Source organism: Scatophagus argus, chromosome 7 (assembly GCF_020382885.2).
Source record: "Scatophagus argus isolate fScaArg1 chromosome 7, fScaArg1.pri, whole genome shotgun sequence".
Taxonomy (NCBI): Eukaryota; Metazoa; Chordata; class Actinopteri; family Scatophagidae; genus Scatophagus; species Scatophagus argus.
Genome location: NC_058499.1, coordinates 1,800,006 through 1,820,448, shown reverse-complemented (window position 1 = coordinate 1,820,448; position 20,443 = coordinate 1,800,006). Strand labels below are relative to the sequence as shown.

Here is a 20,443-nt window from a genome sequence, read left to right as displayed (position 1 = left end):
GCAGCAGGGATCTTTGGGGTGACAGATGAGTATTTAAAGCTTCAGTGTGAAGAGGTCGACTCCTGCCCCCCAGCTGCTCACACGGTACTCATGAAGGACTGTAATGAGTAACAGCGTCAGTGCTGTTAGTGTTATTGAGAGGACAGCAGGAAGCTCCTCAGAGACGTCCTGCAGAGTCCAATTAAACTTAAATCTAACATTTACTTGGCATTTTGTTAAATATTGTAATGATGTGTCAGGCTCAGACTTTACTGCGGCATCCCCCTCCTCCCCCCTCTCCCCCCCCCCCCCTCCGATGTAACTGTGATGGTTATTCAGACAGACCACTGTACTGCCGTTTGTCTTGAGTTTCTCCTACGGTGGCCTTTGTAGGACAACATGGGAATCTGGTTTTATAGATTACCTGCTGTAGCAGCTTTCTTTGGACCTCTGACTTTACGAAAACTCATTTTGCTTTTCCCAAAACCGAGTTTGAAATGATCAGCTGTAGGCCAATAGGGACTGTTGAGAGCAAATCCTCTGACACGCTGTGAACCTTCGTGGCTCACTGATGGACTGTAAGCAACAGCTGCAGTCGGCTCACATAAACCTGCATCTCAGTTTGTCAGGGAGTTTAATCCCTCCGTCATCAGCGTTCATTAGAAAACACAGCGAGCTGATCCTCGGCTCGGGTCCCCGACGTGTGAAGCTGATGTGTGGGCTGTAATCACGTCTGTGACAGGAGAAGTGGATCCTTCACTTCTTTGGTTTAGATCCCCGTTGATGATAAAGTACACATCGTCCCCAAATGTCTAAGATGCTCAACTTTTAATATGACAGTCAGTCAGTCAGTCCTCCAACACCAACGTTTGGGATCAGAAGTGTTGACGTGTGCACTTCACAGGCGTGATGTTTTCAGGGAAAACAAATCTATAATAATGTTTTTGTTTTTTTGTTGCAAAACCACCTCGTTGTTCAGATACCAAAGTAAGACCTGAAGGCCACAGCAGCTTTTACAGCTGGACTGTTGATATCCATGAAGATGTGAAGTCAGAACAAAAGCACGTCAGTATTCACACACGAACAGAATACAACAATAAAATGTGACACACACACACACACAACTGGAGTCTGCTCCTGCACTGTGTGACGAGTTAAATAAAACCGTTAAAGAGGTGACGAAATAATGAAATGTTTCGATGCAGAGTGAGTTCAGTCGAGGTGAGATCCGCAGGTGAGTTCAGGCCTGTGACGGATCCACCTGGAACGACAAACATCACACACACACACACACACACACACAAGTTAGGCCACAGCACGTTAAACACTTAAATAAACCAGACGTCACGTCTCAAAACTGTTTGTCTGACCTTCCTTCAAAGCAAAGATAAACTGGACTTTTCTCCCAGAGGAGTTTCCACTTTGGCTCTGTTCAACTGTCTCTGCTGGAGGCTTCAAAAACATCTGTTGTGGTTGTTTTCATGGTTTGACCTTGTTATGAAGGGAATACAGTATGTTCTGTACCTTTATGATGTTTGGAATAATTCAGCTCAAATTCCTGTGCAATCGTCATATTGAGACACTGAGGCGGTTTGGCCTCCCTGCTCAGCCTTTCCTGATAGTGGACTCCTTGGTGAGCTTTATCTCAAAGAACAAAATAATAAGGCCATGCATTTATATTCCCATGTATTCTTTAATACCGGAAGTTGTTGTCCAAATAGATTTCACGAAACTCATTTTGCCAGCAGTATCGTGACACTGAATGTTTGTCCCTCACTGTCCAACTGCCAGCTACACTTTAAAGCTCTTTAAACGTGGGTGGACCACACTTTGCTTTTTCCAGCCGGTCTGCTCTCTTCCCATCAGCCCTCTGAGCCTTCGGTCTTATCAAACAGCAGTGAAGAAGTCAAACTATTAATAACTTGACGGAGAGTCGAGGAATTCAGCGAATGACAGAGGCTGTCGTCTGGTGACAGCCGGCGTTCACACTGAGGTGGTCTGATGGCTTTTGGAGACTAAATTATGTCTGCGGTGCTTTAACTCAAGCAAAACAAAATTCCTGCAAACTTCAAATACAAAGCAATCAAAGACAGACTCGGAGGGAGTCTTACCCTTTTTAAAGACCTGATGCTGCTCCCTCGAATTGCCGCCATCAGGTCATTGCGGCTCGATCTCTGTGGCAGCGGCAGGTGCGACGGTTCGTCTCGCCTCTTCTGCGGTGATGGCTTCAGGGCGTTCTTCAGGTCTTTGAGAACATCGGCGCTCTCCTTTTCACTGGCACCGTTCTTGAGCTTCTTTGACTTGGGCTTCCTTTGGTTTGACTGACTCTTTGTGTTGTTCAAGCCTTCGTGCTGTTTGACCATTTCTGCGATCTTCCTCGTTGATGGGTCAAGAGACGGAGGAGGAGGATGATTCCTGTTTTGGTTTTCGTCAGTCTTAGAAGTTTTTGACAGCTTCTTTGGCGGTCTGTTTTCTGCTGATGAACCAGAACCTTGTCCCGACACCTCTGGGGGACTCTGTTCCATTTTCTGTTGGAGCCTCCTCTGTCGCTGTTGGTCCTGGTTGCGTGTCAGGATGCTGGTTGCCGTCATCCTCGGGCCTGGGAGGTCAAACTGATAGCCCAGTTTGAGCAGAGTGGAGTTTTCCCTCAGCAGCTGGACCATCTCCATCTCTACCTTCCCACCGCAGATGTGCCTCTGGTTGTGGAAGCGGAGCTCCACCAAAGTCTTGTTGTGCTGCAGAGCCGCCAGCAGAGCCAGGATTCCCTGACCAGACACAAAGTTGGACTCGATGTTCAGGTTTCTGATGAACCGGTTCTCACAGAGCATCTTGGAGATGGCGAAGGCCACCCGGTCGTCGGCGTGAGTGTTGGCCAGGCTGAAAACGTGAACGTGAGTGTTTGTGCACAGGGCCTCAGCAAAACGAAGCAAGGTTTCCTGGGAAATGTCTTCGATGTTGTTGAGGTTGACTTCGCCCACGGTGGGATCGTCACACAGGACCTGCTCCAGAGTTTTGTCAAGGACTGTCGGGTTGCCGCTTGGCCTGTCAGAGGTTGTGTTCAGGTTTTGGTCCGTGGTTTCAGTCCTCCTCGAGCCTTTTGACAGGCCGTTCTTCTGATGACATTTATTCCTAATCGGACCGTCTTTCTTTTCTGCCTCCCTGCCATCATGTTTGCTGAAGACACTTGCTTTCTTCCCCTTTTGTGAAGTCTTCTTCCTGTCACTGTCCAGAGTCTTGTTGGCGTCGCCGGTGGTCAGTGTCACTCGCTCCCCTCTGCTCTTATCTGGACGTTCCTCCTGCACACGGTGACGGCACAGAAAATTAGTTCGAACCCTGACATTCGCCAGCCCCTGACTTTTAATTAAGAACCTTCTCCGACACTGGCAGACAGTCATTTAAGCTGGCATTTCTCAGACAGTCTTTATTTTTAGACTGTTTTCCAGCACGCTGGATACATGTGACACCTTCTGCCTCATTATAATATGTGTTATAGCACTGGGTTTATGCATAAGCACAAGAAAAGCCTGCACGTGAAACATAAACACCTAATGTCGCATTCCTTTTAATGAAGTTTTTAAGTTGATTTCCTTGACTGCTTTTCTATTAACATCAGCCTGCAGTGAATTCAAACTTGTGTAACATCCATGGACTCGAAGTCAGCTGCAGATAAGGTTCACTTTTGGTAATAAATATGTAAGGATGTAAAGGATTGTGTGAGCAGTAACAAAAATACAAAACAAAAAACCCATTTCGGCACACTTATTTAACCAGCAGGGATGTGACATGTAGTCTCTGTGCAGTTCTCTGTCCTTTGAGTGTGTTCGTCATCCTGTCTCACCTGTCCAGCTATGGACTCTGTCCTCTCGTCCTCCAGCAGCTTCTTGTTCTCGTCTTCCCAGTATTTCAGCAGAGCTTCCCTGTCGAAGGCCCCCACTGGGGTTTTGGTGGTCTGGTCTTTCTGTCTCAGGCCGATGGGGACGTTGTCGTCGAGGTCGGCCAGCTCCCTTTCCAGCTCCTGGAGCTCCTCGGAGGACAGAGCGGCCAGCAGCTCGTCTTCGTCCACCTCCTCGTACTTCTTCAGCTCCTTGTGGTACCCAAAGGTACTCATGGCTCTACAACTCTATGAACACCTAAATCTCTAACTTCAACACTTTTCTATCCTTGTGCACTTGATTAAATTTTCACGCTTGTTGTTCTGCTCAGTGACTTGTCCTCCACCAGATTTTCAGATCAGGGATCCCTCACTCGTCTGCTGGTCCCAGCTGCCAGAGGATCCTGATGGGGTGGAGGGGAGGGCTGCCACGCCTCTGATGGTCCTGGCTTTTTTTAGGGTGTTGTGTTGGGGGGGGTCAGTGAGATAGGCTTAAGGCAGGAATGTGAGCCCTCTGAGTGGCCTGTGCCGAGAGCTCATCAGCAGCTCGTGCCTCAAAAGAAACGACGGGAACAAAACGCCGCGGGGGGACATCAGGGATGAAGCTCTGCGGCGTTACGCAACATGTCAGGACACAGAAACACGCCGAGGTTTGTGGTGTCGTCAGGGAAACACTTGTTCTCCCCGAGGAATGCAGGATTATGTACAGTACAGCTCCGGCTGGCACTGAGGAGGACTGATGGTGGACTGTTTACACCAGGACACGTCAGCGCCACGTCGGGACAGACTGAGTTCTTAGACTTTTTTATGGACGTTTGGTGGAACAGAAACAAAGCACAGACTGGTTACAACTTAAGCCATATCAAGTCCAAAACTTATGGCTTATGTCCCCAAAGAAACGTGATCATCAGCAGTGAAAACAATCATCTCTGTGCAGCATGAACGAAAGCTGAAGCACATGAGAGAAATCTCATCCGGCACAAACGAGGAATCCTGAATGTTTTATTAAACATGTGAGGTTCTTACCATGAAGCCGCCGCTGATGACATGACTGAAAGCTCCAGAACTGCTGAATGATTTAAACTTAAGAATGAGCTCAGTAACACAGTTGGGTTGTATCTAATCCAATGTCCAGAAGCAGAGCAGGAATCACTTCAGTTCTTCAGCTTTTTCATGTCAGTTGTGCTAACACTACTTAAATTATAAATTGTGTTGTCAGTGATGAAGGCCAGTCAGCCAGTTCTTGTTCTTGATCAGTCATAGTTTCTTTGCACCTTGTACCCTTTAGCTCCCCCCTGATGGCAGGCCTGACTCTGTCTCCCCTCGTCACATGTATGGACGCGTAGGACCGACTCTCGGCCGTCGGGGTTTGTTGTGTGGTTGCTCGGTAACAACATGCATCCATCCCTGATCGAGTCTAACAAGCTGCTTGGCGGTCGTATCGAGTTACACGTCTGAAGTAAAAAGACTCAGAGTGACATAACACCAACCTCATCCCAAATCTGCTGTAGTTTTGACCTCTGACCCGGATTACTGCTGATTAGCATCAGCGCAGTCTGAGAGTGGACACAGGTTCACTTACAAGACAGGGGACCAAACTGGTTTCTGCATGTTTAACCCAATAAATACAAATTAATTTTCTTCCCTCCAGGCAGCTGTTGGTTTCAGGCTTTTTTTACCATAAGCAGCTCAAAGAGAGATAATCAGTCACAGTAGATGCTCATTTAATAACTGATGATTTTGACACTTGACACAACTGAAAAATGTGAACCAGAGATGTTAAACTGAACAAATTTTATGGTTTTGTTTGTAGTATCAGCACTAATCGATATATTTATTCCAACAATGAGCTCTAATAAACATTTTACTTTGTTAGCTTTGTGTTTTTAGCTCATTCTGCTGCCCCCAAGTGGCCAAAACGTATTTTACTCTTCCACAAGGAGAAGCTAAGAGCACCCAACAAGAAAAGTGACTGGAATGATTATCAAAGTTTCCCAGGGAGGTGCTGGCTTTTGTTTTTGTTTTTGTGGTTGGATTCTTTCAAATCAAAACTTGTTCCAGCTTTAATGCTGCTTCAGCTTGTGCTCACTTGAATCCAAACACACAGAAGCTCAGCTGTTCTGAGAGCAGAGGTCTTCCAGTATGGCTGCTGGATGAGGTGTTACCTCACCTGAAAAGCCTGCCATATGTCACATGCTGCTTGTTTTATTGTCTCAGTTTAACGCTCAGGGCCTCGTTTCTGCTCTCAGATGTGACTTCCAGCTGGTGTCGACAGGTTTGGAGGTCGTTCAAATCAGCGTGACCTCTTCCTGTTATCAGGTTCTCGGGTGACCCGCCAGAATGTGGAGCCAAGTTGTTGTGGCTGTCGTTGTTTCTGCAGGTCAGGAGGTTAAATTTAGAGCCGATCACGCCTCTTCATTGTGTCCACTGTGTTGTTGTCGTTCAGCGGCTGCAGTTCATCTAATGACCACTAGATGGGGGGGACGACTATTGGATGAATTGCTTTGACATTTGGCTCAGACATTCATGGTATCCTGATTATGATGACTTTGGTGATGAAGTTTTTGTGTGACAACACCTGCAGGTCAAAGTATCACCTACTCAGCGAGATCTTTCCACATACAACATCTGGATTGTCCCAAAAGTAAGTGCAGACATTCATGATTCCCAGCTGATGAATCAGATTAACACAAAAGTTTAATAAAATCCAACTCAAATGTGTTTACAGCGGGTAGAAATGTGGCAGTGAAGCTGATCATTCTCAAATGTTATCTTTATTTGAACGGGTTTATAGAGACATGCTTTTATTCCAAATCTAACCTGTTTAATAAGCATCCACTCCCCCGCTCAGGAAGTGAGTGCTTGTATTTAAGAGCCCTACCTGTTTTCGCTTGGTTCTGAGCATCACCTTGTCTCTTATATTTGTGCAAACAGAGTCACAGTGAAGAGGTTCCATCATCCAGAACTCGAGTCCCAGACCTCACCCGATCGGCAACTACCTGCCGATGTCACAACAGCCGCGGACAGAGAGGATTTTGGTGAATGCCCCTTTGAAACAGCATGAAGGAAATCTTTCACAGTCGTACAGTGCGTTCGTCAGGTAAAAAATCTGAACTGACATTTAAGACATTTTAAGACAGAAGTCCTTCTCCCCTCAGTCCTCCCTGCAGATGATTTTGGCGTACAGGTCGTTCTCTTTGAACAGCAGGAAGTCCTTCAGCCTGTTGGGCAGCTGCATGGACGTCAGGGCGCTGCAGCTCAGGTGTTTCCTGATGACCACTCTGCTCAGGTGAGACAGAGAGCGCGGGTTACCTGGATCACAGAGAACAGCAGTTTGACAGGAAACACATGGCGTCAGCAGGTGCATCTCCTGGTTTGATGCTCAGCTCTTCAGTCTGTCTTTAACTCACGTGTGGTCCTGTGGATGCGAGGCCACTCGTCGTGTTTCTGCAGGATTTTTGTCAGTTTGCCGCAGAGGGAAACCTGACCGACGTACTCGAGGAGGATCGACACGACTCGGCCCACCAGGTTCACCAGCCAGGAGACGCTGACGAAATCACAAAACTGGACAAACAAAACAACACTGAGCCAACACAGTGAGGTTGCTGCTGAATAGCCGATGAGAATCTGTGCTGGACGCAGGCTGCGTCTGGACGATCTCATTGTGTCTGACCGAGAGTCCCAACACAAAGATGTTCTGTTTATTCTGATGCAGTCATGTGTCTTATGACCAAAGGTTTTTTAACGTGTAGTCTTTGTTTGAAACTCAAACAGGGCAGCCTGAGGACAGTTTTTAGTATTTCTGTCAGTTACTTATAGACAGTTTGAACTAGATGGACCACGTTTTTATATTAAACGTACACCTTTCTGCTATCTACCAATCAGCCACCACATTAAAACCACTGACAGGTGAAGTGAATAGCACCAATCATCTGCTCAGACTTTAATGTCCTGCAGAAAGCTCGGGTTCTGGCAGTCAGGTGGATTTGACACACCACCCACCAAATATTGTTCACAATATTTATTTGAATGCCACAAGTCAGATGTTGCACTCCAAATGGGGACAGGCGCAACACAATTAAAGGTGCACCCCAAAATTAAAACCACGTTTTGCACTGCGCTTTAGTCATCCAGATAGTTTTGGTGCGAGTTTTTGGAGACGTCAGCAGATATCAGCAGCTGACGTCTGCCGTCGGTGTCACCACTCAAGCATGTTCCTGATTGGAGGAATACGTTTTGTTGCAGCCGTCCCCAGGTTGCCTAAGACCAGTCAACCCATTGCTGTCGGCTAAGTTTCGTACTTTGAAACATCATTTTAATAATTACTCATACGGAAAAGAGAGGAACTCACAGCAATCTTTTCCTCCTGATGTTGTGAGTAACCAGACTCACTCAGCTCCTCCCAGTCGTCGTCATGGTTACAGCAGAAACACTTTATGGCGTCGTAGCCGTTGTTGAGCAGCAGCCTCATCATCACCTCGTCCTTCAGGCAGTACTGCAGCGCCGTGGGAAACGTCGTGTCGTTCACCACCGTGAAGTAACAGTTCACGTCCGCTTTGGCCGCCAGCAGCAGCTTCACGATCTCATAGCGTCCCGACCTGACCGCCACCAGGAGGCAGCACAGCGGGTCCAGGTCAGGTTTGGCTCCAGACTTGAGCAGAATCTCAGTACAGGTCGCGTCCCCGTTGGACACAGCGAAGTACAGCGGGCTTCTCCTCCTGTCTCCATAGTTTTCAGAGATATGAGGAGCTAACAGCGCGTTGACATCGAAACCTTTCTGCAGCAGGAGGTCCAGGCAGTGGACGTGGCCTCCGTCAGCGGCGGAGTGGACGGGGCTGTGGCCGGACAGCCGCAAGGCCCGTCGGGTGGTGATCGGGATCAAAATCCTCAAAGCTCTGACAGAGAAAATTCTTTAAGAATTCTGTAAGAAAGGACGCATCAGAAACTAACCCACATAAAAAATTCTTACAGATCAGTTGGGGGTTGGGGTGCATTGTGGGTAATGTAGGCGCCAAGTGCTGACATGTGGGAAGACTGTGTGGAAAATAAACATACATCTTGTGCTGAATTGATTTTGATCAATTTTTTCCTGTACGATGCTACATCGGTGACCACCTTTAGAAAGCCGATTGGGGTGTGAACGCCTATGGAACCAAAGGAACTAAACCTGAAATCTGATTGTTAGACGTGTCTGCGTTTGAGCGGTCCGAGGCGCTCAGCGTTCATCCAGCAGGTGTTTAGATCACCTGACCTACTCACAGGTAGTGCCCTTCGTACGCGGCGTGGTGGATGGGCAGCTGGGAGCTCAGGTTGCAGATGTTTGGATTTGCTCCGTGCTGTAGCAGGATGTCAATGCAGTCAGGATTCCCTGAACCCGCAGCGTCGTACAGGATGCTGTCGCCATTCGGCGCCTGCGCGTTCACATCAGCACCTTCATGTTAAAGCAGAAAATAATCATTTTGGAGTACAAAGCCGTTTCACTTATCTGTGACCTTGGGAATCTGACCCTTTTATTTGGCGCACTGTTAACGTGAGAACATTAAAGAACGTGTGGTTGTGTGTTCACCGTGTTTGATGAGGAGCTCCAGGACCTCGGGGTGGCTGTACTCTGCAGCGATGCCCAGAGGAGTCACCCCATGCTGGTCTGTCTCTGAAACCTGACCCCCGTTGTGCAGCAGGAGCTCCATGACCTGAACGCAGCCGACCTTGGAGGCTTCGTGCATGGCCGTCCACTTCTTCAAGCACACCTGCTCCACCCGAGCTCCTCCGGCCATTAGACTGGAGACCATCTGATAAGATCCGGCTCTGACTGCTGCACAGGAGCACAGGAGAGGATGAGGAACTGACGGTGACGATGGACAGAATATACTCAAGTGTTGGAGAGGCGGCGCTCTCACCGAGAAGCAGAGGGGATTCGTTCTGACTGTTGGTGGTGTGAGGAGAAGCTCCGTGGTCCAGGAGCATCTTGACGTTCTCCACCAGACCAGCCTTCACCGCTAACGTCAGGAAGGTCTCACCGTCTGAAGTCTTTTCCTCCAGAGTCAGACTGAAAGATGCTGAAGAACACAGCAAAAACACGATTTCACCGAACTCAGCTCCTATGACCATCCATGAACAGAGAGAAGATGCTGACAGAAGCTCATTAACATATGATGAAGAAAGATCTTGTACGTCCTTATAGTGAGAAACGTTTTCAGAATGATGAGAAAAATTCTTGAGATTTAGGCCTTGGCGCTGCTTCCTCATACGTGCCCAAGCAGCAGAATCAAGCTGGGGAGGTCTAAAGCGATACCATCATCAGGTCCAGAAGATTGCTCCAAAGCATTAAGACTTCATGATTTGTGAATCCGTGTCTGAAACAGTCTTCATTGATGGAATCAGTTCGGATCTACTGAACTTTGTGGGTTAGAAGGTCATCGACCCGTGCAAATTTAGAGATTGATTTGCATTATTTTGAGATGATAACTCATCGAGATGTAAGACATTATTTTAGGAGAGTTTCTCATCACTTTTTGATTTTAAGTCATTACTTTGAGATAGTATCTAATTACTTTTGAAAAGTGTCTCACTATGATATCATTATTTCTTTCCGTCACATTGGCAGAACTGGACTTCCATATGGAAACGATCCAGAAGAAGCAGTTTGCAGGTTCCAGTGAAGCCCAGCTGCTCTGTTCACTTCTCCTCTGACTGTCATGTGAAATGAAAGTTTGGACCTCTTACCCACCGTACAGCACCGTCTCCAGGACCAGGACCACAGGTTGGACCGCTGCCCTGTGCAGGGGATACCAGCCACGCTCGTCCACCTGGCTGAAGGCTTCTGGGAAATCACAGAGCTGCTGTAGTGCCAACATGTCGCCTGCAGGGACACATTCAGAGAGCAGGTTGGACTTGTATCTCAGTGCTCAGACTTACTGCTCGTGGTTCTTCTCATCACAGCAGCAGCTGTAAGATGTGCCAGGAACAGGAAATGACTGACTTCACTGTTGTTTACTGCTGGCTGATGTTTTCACCTTGTTTGATGGCCTCCGCAAGCTTCAGAGCTTCACTGCCAAACCTGCAAACAGGAATTTGAGGGTCAGTCCCAGGAAGCAGTCAAGGTTTGACCTGAGGTTGGTTTGAGTCGCTGTACCTCCCTGATCCTGCTGGATGTTCCCTCTGACACGACTCCTGGATGCTCATCTGAACGTCGTAGTCCAGAAGCTGGTCTTCATCCATCTCATCAGCGGCATCCATCCTGCTGACGTCGCACAGGTACACAAAGTCACCACTGCAGTTCATTTCTGACAGTAACAGGGATTCCTGCTGAAACGTCCAGCTGAACATCCTGGTGCCTAAACTCTCTGGGTGATAATCTGCTAATCGCTAAGTGAACCTCACGTGCCTGAGGTTCTTCCTCGCCTCAGGCAGCAGCGGCTCCTCTGAGGTAAACTGATCCTGGTCCACAAGCTGGTCTGAAAGGGCCAGATCATTTACTTAGAAGGAGCAACACTGCAGTGGAGAAATACTCCCTTATAATTAAAAGTCCTGCAATCATGACTCGACTTGTATAAAGGCACAAAAGTATCTACATCAAAATATATTGAAAAGCAAAAGAACATTTTTTACGCACGTCGACTCGTTTCAGACATAACATTCCTGTGTTGAAATCACTGATATGTTAGTGCAAAGTCCACTTAATGCTGCACAGCTTAATCTGTAATAACACACCATCTTTTATTTGATGATATTTTCTATGAATAATCTGTGAAGTAACTAAATTCATCAAATACACGTGGTAAAGTACAATCAATATTTCCCTCTGACATGCAGTGCAGTTTAAGTATAAAGTAACATAAAATTAAACCGCTCAAATGTGTACTAAAAGTAAATGTACTCAAGTATGTTGACACACATTCAATATCCGTCTGAGATCAGATTTAAGTTCATCTGAGTAAATTCAGATGAAAGTGTAAATCATCTGCTTCCCGGGTCTGCGGCTCCTCGTTGTTTTCCAGTCAGCTGTGTTTTCAGAGCACCGTGACCCCCCGACCTCCTGGCTGTTGGTCAGAACCCAGCAGCTGGTCTCAGTCCAGTCGAGGTCACGTCGTTCTGCGTGGGAGAACTCAGAAAACACACCTGAAGCGAAGTGAAACGTGAACGCAGCGATTCTCACCTGATAAACGTGTCAGCGTTGGAGTCACAGGACGCAGCAGCAGCAGCAGCACGGAGTTTGTTTCAGGGTGAACACACACACACACACACACACACACACACACACACACACACACTCTCTCTCTCACGGTGCTATTTATAGGTGTCACCTGTTCCAGTGTGTTTAACATGCAGGCCGTTTCCACAGCACCTAATGGAGTGTAATGTCACCCCGCACACATTTTCCACAGCTAATGACAAACAATAACGAGCCGCACTGTTGTGTGAATATTTATTGTGTTATTATGGTTCATCAGACTGAGATTTAACATCAGACCGCCAACGCTGGGAGGCAGCCAATCGACGAGAACCTGCAGGAACAACGAAGAGGCCTCGAGGAGCTGCTCCACCTGCTGCAGGCTCGCACCTCGGACCTTCGACCTTTTCGCGCCTCGTCAGCGCCGTCAATCCGAACGACTTTGAACACGTTTCTACGCCAAGAAGACAATTCTCAGTAACATGCTACTGGTTTGGGGGACTGCTGGGCGTTTTTCCTGTCGTCCACCAAATGAAGGACATCCTCACAGAAAAGGACAATCTGTCTGTCTGTCTGAACTGACTGAATATTCAAATTTCTTTCAAAATTCTAAATAATAAACCAGTGAACTTGGGTCCTGAACATATCGCACCTTACAGGCACCAGGTGACTGCTGACTGACTGATTGGCTCTGATATTTACTCTGTGATCGTCAATAACTGCCGTGATTGGTCGATTAATTGATTGGTCCATCAAAAGAAAATTAGTTGCCGACTATTGTGATCACTGATTAATTCAGTCACTTCTCAAGCAAAAATGTCAAACATCTGCTGGTTGCAGCTTTCGAAATGTTGGGATTTCTTTGTTATTTTGCACAGAAAACGATTAAATAGTAATGAAAATAATCTTAAGCCGCAGCTCACCAAAACCAACAGCATGTCGGTCTGTCTCTCAGTACTTTGACTTCCTTGTCTTTGGTTCTCGGTGAAGAGTTTATATATTTATTTAACTTAAATGTTACTTAGTTGTTGGGGACTATTTTCAGCAGCGGATTAATCCACATTTGGAGCTCTAGTGAGTACTTGTGGCAGGATGGTGTGTGTGTGGGAATGGGACAAAATAAACTACAGTGTGTGTGTTCATGGTAGTGAAGGAACAACAGTGATGCGTTTGAGGACCACAGATATTCCTGGACTGATCATCATCACCTTGAAATACAAAACACATTCGACTTGCATTAAATGGGCTGAAATGTGAGAAAAAAATTTTCAACATTTTCATTTTCTGCAAACACAGATTCAGTTTTTTACAATCTGCTCACAATCAATTGCAATTAATAAAATAGTACTTTAAAAATAACAAATAATAATAGTTAATTACAGTTATTTATATGCTGCTGTGCCTATCAAAGCCAGAGATTACAAAGATCAAAAATAATTACATCCTTTGAACGCAGGCAGGTCTCTTCACGTGACGCGTTCAGGGTCCTGGCTGTAGAGATCGAGCTCCTGGTACAGTAAGAAGCTCTTCAGTCTGGGAGGGAAAATGTGTGAGTTCATGATTTCAGGGTTGCTGAGTCTCTTCAGGGTCAGACGCTTCCTGATCTCCAGTCTGCAGAGGTGTCTGAGGGAGCGAGGGCTGCCTGGAGGGTAAGGTTCAGAAAATCACTTTATTCATTTTCATTCTGTAATAAAATTTGTTTAAAGACACAAGAAACTTTAAGTTCCCCAGTGCTGCTGCTGCCCCCTTAAGGCTGCAGTGATCTTTACAGCCGCAGTGGGAAGCAGCGTAATGATGGTCTGTTTTAGCGGCAGTGGAGCCAAAAGTTTATTCTGAGGACGAGTTATTGAAATTGATTGAAAGGATTCATCTTCTGGAGAGCAGGAATGCACTCAGGACAGTTTAATATAAACCGACTGACAGTGGATTTTGATGCTTCATGTGAAGTGGAGAAGACGTCGCAGAGGAGCATGACCTTAAAGCAGCTGTAATCAGCGTTTTTCAGTGTATCACGTGACATTTGTTTCAACTGAGGTGTAAAAATCCAGCTAGAGACGAGCTGGAGAACACAGAGAGCAGATCTTTCCTTCAGGAGGTGTGGAGACCAAAAACGGAGCTAAAAGAGGTCACTTCCTTTTCTCTAATGAATAATAATGTTATTCTGTAACTGTTAGGTGTCAGGGTTTGGTGCTCTTGTTTTATTAAGTAAGTTTTTATCCTCTCTGTGTTTCTTCATGTGTTCCTGCTTTAATTTGGTGACCTTCTGGACTGATTGCTTGTTGTTCTTGGATCTCTCGGTCCGTTTTTTACCTGAACTTCTAACGTCGTTAAGTTTGTTTTGGACACTGTGTCTTAAAGGGTTTTCCTGAAAAACTTTGTGTTTAAGGTGGTGCTTGTGAGCGATTTATTTTCCCTTCCCTAAAAAAACGGAATATTCTGATATTCTGTCTTGCTGGACAGTGTGATCAATCAGTCCAACAGCTCCTGACAGACCTCATGATCAGCGGGTCTCAGAGCGATCGTCTCAGTCTGTGCTGTCTGTTGCTGTGTGATGTAACGACTCTGCTTGATTTTGTTTTAATTTCAGTTTTATTTCATTGAAGTGTGATCTCGTCAGGTGAGACGATGCACCTCTCCAGCCTGATAATTCTGACCAAATCGTGGATAAACTCACAGAGGATGTCACATATGTCGGGCCACTCGGCCTGCTTCTCCAGGATGAGTCTGAGTTTGGAGCAGATGTGGACGTGGCTCACGTAGTCCAGCAGGATCCGGATGATGCTCCCAGCCAAATGCACGATGCAGCAGAGGCTCATGAACTCACAAAACTGGAGAGAGGACAGACATCCAGCAGGTCAGCCGTGTTTTCTTTAGAAGTCTGCATTAAAGTATGAAAGCAAACTTCTTCTATGCAGCTGCGTCCACTCTGTTCTTTTTAAGAAGGGGCACCCTCTTGTGGTCTTTGTCAGTAACTAAGGATCTCATTCACACAGAGAGATTTAACTTCAGATCTTTTTATATCCAATTGTTTTCTCTGCTGAGACGTTTAAACGATCTGAAAATATCTTTAATCCTTGTGCATTCAACTTTAAACTTAATAGGGTTGCAAAAAATTAGCAAAAACTTAAACAACACTGGAACTGAACATTACAGTAATAATCCCTGATATTTCAGCCCTGGTTGATTTGGTGACACCTGTGGTTGCTGGTGGTAACAGCAAGTGTGACATGAAGTTGGTCGTCTGGCTGTGAGTGTGAATTTGGCGGCTCGTGATACAAACTGTGATACAGACGGGCAGCGTGCAGGAAAGCATTTAAGAAAATGTGAAAAAATAAAAATGTACTAAACACTTGCTTTAAAGAAAACAAAAACAGTCATCACTCACTGGAATTTTCCCCTCCCCCTCATCTGCACCATCAAAGATGCTGTCGTGCTGACACTGAAAGCAGGTCTCCACCTTGTAGCCGCTGTTGAGCAGCAGCCTCATCATCACCTCGTCCTTCAGGCAGTACTGCAGCGCCGTGGGAAACGCCGTGTCGCTCACCACCGTGAAGTAACAGTTCACGTCCGCTTTGGCCGCCAGCAGCAGCTTCACGATCTCGTAGTGTCCAGACCTGACCGCCACCAGGAGGCAGCACAGCGGGTCCAGGTCCGTCTTCGCTCCGGCCGCCAGCAGGACTTTGGTGCAGTTCACATCCCCGTTGGAGACTGCAAAGTACAAGGCGCTCCGCCTCATGTCCCGGTAGTTTTCTGAGTTTCTGGTGTTCATGCGGTAGTTGACGTCAAAGCTGCAGGCCAGCAGGAGCTCCAGACAGCAGCGGTGGCCTCCATCTGCTGCAGAGTGGATCGGGCTCTGACCCGCTTCCTTAATGGCCTTCTTGGTGGTCAGAGGTATCAGCATCTTCAGAGCACTGAGCAAAATGAAAACAGGGTTCCAATCAACAGTCAGAAAGACCTCGAACCTAAAGGTCCAGCCTTTAAAACTGTTGCTGAAATCCATTGATTTTGATCAAATCAGTGCAATCAGCAGATTTATTCTCAGGGTGAAGTAATTCCATGTGAATTTTTCATGTTGAGTTCAGTTTTAGTGAACTTGTGATGCAAAATTGTGCTGTCAACCAATAGCAAACTGTCTTGACCCTGCTGACCTCTGAGGGGAGGCCATCTTTGTTTTATACCTGTGTGTCATTTACTTCCCCTCACCTGATGGAGTATAAGCTGCTCCGTGAGAGAGGAGAGTGGTCTGTAGTTTTCAGACAGGAGCTCATGGTACAAGTACATAAACTGTACAAACCTGTTGTCTGGTTAGCGACCAAATTATCAAGGTAGCTCCAAGAGTTTTATGTTTTCACCCTCTTCAGTAAGCTTCTCTTGACTGATTGAAATAACGTACAGACGTCACACTGATGGCCTGGTACTGACAGTGACAGACCAACACTAGCTTATTGCCAGTGTGTTAGCCACGTGTCAAGAAGCCCGTAGCACCACCTTTTTTACAAGGATGTGTGGATGAATGGGACTTGGAGCTCACTCGTAGTGTCCCGCGTAAGCCGCCTTGTGGATGGGAAGGTGTCCCGTGACGCTGGGCAGATTGGGGTCGGCTCCGTTGTCCAGCAGCAGCCGAACGCAGGCGGTGTTTCCTGATCCGGCCGCGTCCTGCAGGACACTTTCCCCATTGCAGGCCTGAGAGTTCACTCTGCTACCTAAGCAGGGGAGAGAGGGAGGACACAAGGGCAGGTTGGACCTTTGCACACCTGAAAATGGAAAATGATAAATCCCTCATGCTGTCAGAATGAGTCAAATGTTTTGTTTCAAAGACTTTTGTCAAGCAAACGATTTAATTTTGGTGTATTGTAATGTGCTATGATTTCTTCATTGCCTCTGTGAGATTTGACACATTAATGCACTTCCACGCCCAGTCTCTAAACTGACCACAGCTCAGCAGGATCTCCGTGATGTGGAAATGTCCGTGCTCTGCAGCCACGGCGAGTGGCGTCACCCCGGTCACGTCCTTGTGGTTTACCCGGCCGCCGTTCCTCAGCAGAAGCATCAGGACGTCCACGTTGCCTACCTTGGCCGCCTCGTGCATTGCCGTCCACTTCTTCCGGCAAACTTGCTCCACCCAGGCGCCATGAGCGACCAGCGTGCATGTCATCTCGTAAGAGTCCGCCCTCACCGCTGCAAAAAAAAAAAAATCAGCTTAAGTTCATCACCTTTTTGCCAGTGTTTGTATATTAATTTTGCATCCAGTGTGGTGTCTTTTGAACTTGGCACTGCTGGAGTCGAGTGTCTGTGGTTCAGTGATGTTGTGCAAATACACGACTTTGAATCATGTTTAAAGAGAAAAATGTTTTCCCTCTGATGTCCTCCAGCTGCTCTGCCTGAACTCTCTGTGATTCAAAGAGTTTTCTGCTTTTATTGTTGCTAAAGTGACCACCGTTAGCTCAGTTAGCTCAGTTAGCTGTGGAGCTAGCTGTTTTATTAGCCCACTCAGCTCTGGGATGCCAGGACGCAAACCAAAAAACCCCTCAGTTCTGTGTTTCCTGCTGTCAAACTGTCTGGTCCCAGTCCGGCCGTGTTTGTGTGCATTTGTCAGTATGTTTGATGTTGAACGATGAACCTGATGTCTGTGTACAGTAAAAGGTGTCTCTTAACACAAGTTCTGTTTTTAGCATCTTTTTGCTCAGTTTTTCTTTATTTATTTAGTAGTTTTCTGGGTAATGTAAGTTGTGACCCGCAGCCTTCGCAGCGTTACCGAGCAGCAGCGGCGACTCGTTTCTGCTGTTGGCGTTGTGAGGTGAGGCTCCGTGCTCCAGCAGGCTCTTCACATTCTGCACCAGTCCGGCTTTGACTGCCAGCGTCAGCGGCGTCTCCCCGCCCACGGCCGTCCTCTCCTCCAGGCTGAGCCCCTGAGCCGCCACTGACACGAACACAACACGGGTCAACATTCACATTCCTGGAGTTCGTATCGTGATGCCACCTGTGCTAACCTGGCAGCTGAGTCGGTGAACCTCACGGCTGGCTGACCTCCAGAGAAGACATCACAGGTTATTTTAGGCCGAGAGGACCGCTGCCATCAGCTGCCATCAGCTGCCATCAGCATCTTTTCTCAGTGGACTTTTCTGTGGATTAATATTATTTCAGGCAGCCATTATTTTGATGATGCCAGCGTTCCCGTCGCCTCCCCTGCATTCAACCTGAGGTGTCCTGGAAGGCACAGATTTCAACACTAAACTCCCCTCCTAAAAATTTTTATTTTGAGGAACCATGACTGCATTATAGTCTGTTTTGTCACCAGGTGCCTGAATTTTGTGCTTTCCTTTACATAAATAAATTTACTGTTAACTACCGCAGAAAAAGACACAAATCAGTGCATTAGAAAAAACCACGCAGGAAGTGAAGTGTTTGACACTAATGTGCCCCAGCCCTGGATGCTGAAAACCAAACCTACGGCCCTGGCTTTGAGGAAAATGATTTCAGGTTTGTTATTTTCCAGATGAGCACATCACTGACAGAGGAAAGAGAACCAATATACAGAATACATTTACCATTTATTATCAAGCTGGGTTTTTAGCTTTCAAAATAAACATTTTTAGGAATCAAATAAACGTGCATCTCATCGTAGAACATTTTGAACCAACAGTAATTACTCTTTACACGCACCCCTGCTTTGTTAATGTGAAAAACATCAGCTAATATTAAGCTCGTAGGAGGAAGTGTTCATACTGTACACTTAGCAGTAGCAGGTGTTGAACCTACTTCCCTTTTTCTTCTTCTCTTCCTAAGATCATGCTGTACATGGTGACAGCTTTAACGCTGAAAGGAGCTAATAAAACGATCTGAGAGATGAAGAAAGTGGCTTTACACCAACCAGATGGACTCACATCTCAAAACGGTCTCCAGAACCTCCAGGACCGGCTGGGACGCGGCTCGATGGAGGGGCAACCAGCCACGACTGTCCGACTCCCTGAAGGCGAAGGTGCAGCTCAGCATTTCCCTGAGGACCGAGACCTCACCTGGTCACCACGGCGACAAGACAACAACACAGGGTTTGAGAAAGAAGAGAGGAGAGATTTTTGAAAACACCCAGAGCTCCAGCGTTGGGTATGTTACTTTTCCTTCACATCTGTCCACAGTCCCTCCTCTTCCTCCTGTCCTCCTCCCATACTACACCTTTCTCCAACCTCTCTGTTTATTTATCTCCGTCTCTCTGTCGGACTGCCAGCCTCCTGATGCCTGGCAGTCCTCACCTGCAGCTGCTGGCCTTGTGACTGTCAGAGGAGGGCCAACGGGCCAAACACAGCGCTCTGTAATGGTGAAGGTATGTCCAGCCTACCTTGCTCGATGGCAGCCAGGACTCTCAGATTTTCATCCGTCGCTGCTGTTAAACTAACAGCCAGGAGCAGAGGGGGCACAGGGCAGTCAGCTGGGCCTGATCACACTATCAAAGGTGTTTTATTTGGAGGAGGGTGAAGTCTGTGGCTGCCATACCTTGCTGCAGATTTCAGAAAGGCATCCTGGCAGGAGTCCTGAATACTTAGCTGGATGATGGAGTCACTGAGCTCCTCTTCGCCGTGTTCCTCGTAGGTGTTCATCACTGTGCAGGGGCGAGACACGCGAGTCCTGCTCTTTAACAGCATTTCAAGGACATTTGCATTTTTGAGCACATTGACTACAAATCACCTGAGCTTTAAAGTACATCAGCTGATCTTTTGGCCACTTGGGGGCAGCAGAACGAGCTGAAACCAAAACATCTGGCATATCATCCGGCTAACATGAGTAATTAATTCCTGTTGACTGTTGGAATAACCTGCTTTGAGGTAGGCTGAGACAGAAAATATGTGAAATTTGTCACAAAGGCCAGCAAAAAGTTTCAAATTTGAAGAATTTTCTGATTCCAAATGAAGTGAATATCTTGGCTTCCAAATGCTCCTCTCCTGCACAAAGTCACATGGTTTTCCAGCAAACAGTCCCTTACATAAAGCATGAGTTAAATATTCTAAACGTAACTTTGTTTGACTATTGAAGGATCTCCGTAAACATGACAAGACAAACATGTGACAGATCTTATTGTGTCCATCTGCTGAGCGGACAGAAAGAAACGCAGGATCGCCTGCTGACAAATTCACACCGACTGACCTCCTCCCAGCGACGAAAATCCAAACTGTGACAAAAACATCCAGTTAAAAATCCTCTGTGGAGTGAAATACCTGCACGTCTCTGCTGACGAGCGTAAGAATTCTCACCTGTGAGGTATGTTGGCGGCTCTCGCTGACGGGTTGCTGCCCCGCAAACAGCACTCACTGTTTTTATATTTAGGTGTGACCTGCTTTCCGCCTGCACAAACACAGCGAGGGGCGTGTGGGCAACACCTGGCCTGCTGCTCTTAAATAGAAGCGGGTTACGTGTGCTATTGTGTGAGC

At 46.9% G+C, this 20,443-nt stretch overlaps 3 protein-coding genes across 7 annotated transcripts; all 3 read right to left on the bottom strand.

Annotated features, from left to right (window-relative positions):
• Nucleotides 1-1,088: 1,088 nt before the first annotated feature.
• lmod2a (leiomodin 2 (cardiac) a) lies at nucleotides 1,089-4,130 on the bottom strand. Its single transcript, XM_046395444.1, has 3 exons — nucleotides 3,818-4,130; nucleotides 2,091-3,275; nucleotides 1,089-1,240 (listed from the first exon to the last, which is right to left on the bottom strand). Exons 1-3 carry the CDS (start codon nucleotides 4,085-4,087, stop codon nucleotides 1,220-1,222), a joined length of 1,476 nt encoding a protein of 491 aa, XP_046251400.1. The 5' UTR covers nucleotides 4,088-4,130; the 3' UTR covers nucleotides 1,089-1,219.
• A 2,800-nt stretch (nucleotides 4,131-6,930) lies between these two features.
• On the bottom strand, nucleotides 6,931-12,093 carry asb15a (ankyrin repeat and SOCS box containing 15a). Of its 4 annotated transcripts, none has more exons than XM_046394967.1 (10): nucleotides 12,006-12,093; nucleotides 10,983-11,090; nucleotides 10,864-10,907; nucleotides 10,578-10,709; nucleotides 9,748-9,906; nucleotides 9,417-9,662; nucleotides 9,110-9,281; nucleotides 8,202-8,745; nucleotides 7,261-7,414; nucleotides 6,931-7,162 (listed from the first exon to the last, which is right to left on the bottom strand). In XM_046394967.1, the coding sequence occupies exons 2-10, from the start codon at nucleotides 11,084-11,086 to the stop codon at nucleotides 7,005-7,007; spliced, it is 1,713 nt and encodes a 570-aa protein (XP_046250923.1). In that variant the 5' UTR covers nucleotides 11,087-11,090; nucleotides 12,006-12,093; the 3' UTR covers nucleotides 6,931-7,004. The 4 variants fall into 4 exon arrangements, with proteins under 4 accessions (XP_046250923.1, XP_046250924.1, XP_046250922.1 ...); XM_046394968.1 differs by having other exon boundaries at nucleotides 10,983-11,087; nucleotides 12,006-12,065; XM_046394966.1 differs by having other exon boundaries at nucleotides 10,983-11,304; nucleotides 12,006-12,045.
• Nucleotides 12,094-13,287: 1,194 nt separating this feature from the next.
• Nucleotides 13,288-19,616, bottom strand: LOC124062302 (ankyrin repeat and SOCS box protein 15-like). 2 transcript variants are annotated; one of them, XM_046394969.1, is made up of 9 exons: nucleotides 19,512-19,616; nucleotides 19,357-19,409; nucleotides 18,905-19,036; nucleotides 17,776-17,940; nucleotides 16,953-17,198; nucleotides 16,552-16,723; nucleotides 15,406-15,931; nucleotides 14,695-14,848; nucleotides 13,288-13,662 (listed from the first exon to the last, which is right to left on the bottom strand). In XM_046394969.1, exons 1-9 carry the CDS (start codon nucleotides 19,613-19,615, stop codon nucleotides 13,487-13,489), a joined length of 1,728 nt encoding a protein of 575 aa, XP_046250925.1. In that variant the 5' UTR covers nucleotide 19,616; the 3' UTR covers nucleotides 13,288-13,486. The 2 variants fall into 2 exon arrangements, with proteins under 2 accessions (XP_046250925.1, XP_046250926.1); XM_046394970.1 differs by lacking the exons at nucleotides 19,357-19,409; nucleotides 19,512-19,616 and having other exon boundaries at nucleotides 13,301-13,662; nucleotides 17,776-18,142; nucleotides 18,905-18,996.
• Nucleotides 19,617-20,443: the final 827 nt, after the last annotated feature.

Excerpts from the sequence above, each read along its gene's own strand:
- lmod2a (XM_046395444.1), bottom strand. The coding sequence starts at position 4,087 with ATGAGTACCTTTGGGTACCACAAGGAGCTGAAGAAGTACGAGGAGGTG. Across the intron at positions 3,276-3,817 it reads CAGAGTCCATAGCTGGACAG|GAGGAACGTCCAGATAAGAG; the intron begins GTGAGACAGGAT and ends CACCGTGTGCAG. Across the intron at positions 1,241-2,090 it reads GCATCAGGTCTTTAAAAAGG|GTGGATCCGTCACAGGCCTG; the intron begins GTAAGACTCCCT and ends TTGTCGTTCCAG.
- asb15a (XM_046394966.1), bottom strand. The coding sequence starts at position 11,176 with ATGTTCAGCTGGACGTTTCAGCAGGAATCCCTGTTACTGTCAGAAATG. Across the intron at positions 10,710-10,863 it reads TGCGGAGGCCATCAAACAAG|GCGACATGTTGGCACTACAG; the intron begins GTGAAAACATCA and ends GTGTCCCTGCAG. Across the intron at positions 9,907-10,577 it reads CCTGGAGACGGTGCTGTACG|CATCTTTCAGTCTGACTCTG; the intron begins GTGGGTAAGAGG and ends TGTGTTCTTCAG.
- LOC124062302 (XM_046394969.1), bottom strand. The coding sequence starts at position 19,615 with ATGAACACCTACGAGGAACACGGCGAAGAGGAGCTCAGTGACTCCATC. Across the intron at positions 17,941-18,904 it reads TCTGGAGACCGTTTTGAGAT|TGGCGGCTCAGGGGCTCAGC; the intron begins GTGAGTCCATCT and ends TGTTCGTGTCAG. Across the intron at positions 17,199-17,775 it reads CGAGTCGCCGCTGCTGCTCG|CGGTGAGGGCGGACTCTTAC; the intron begins GTAACGCTGCGA and ends TTTTTTTTGCAG.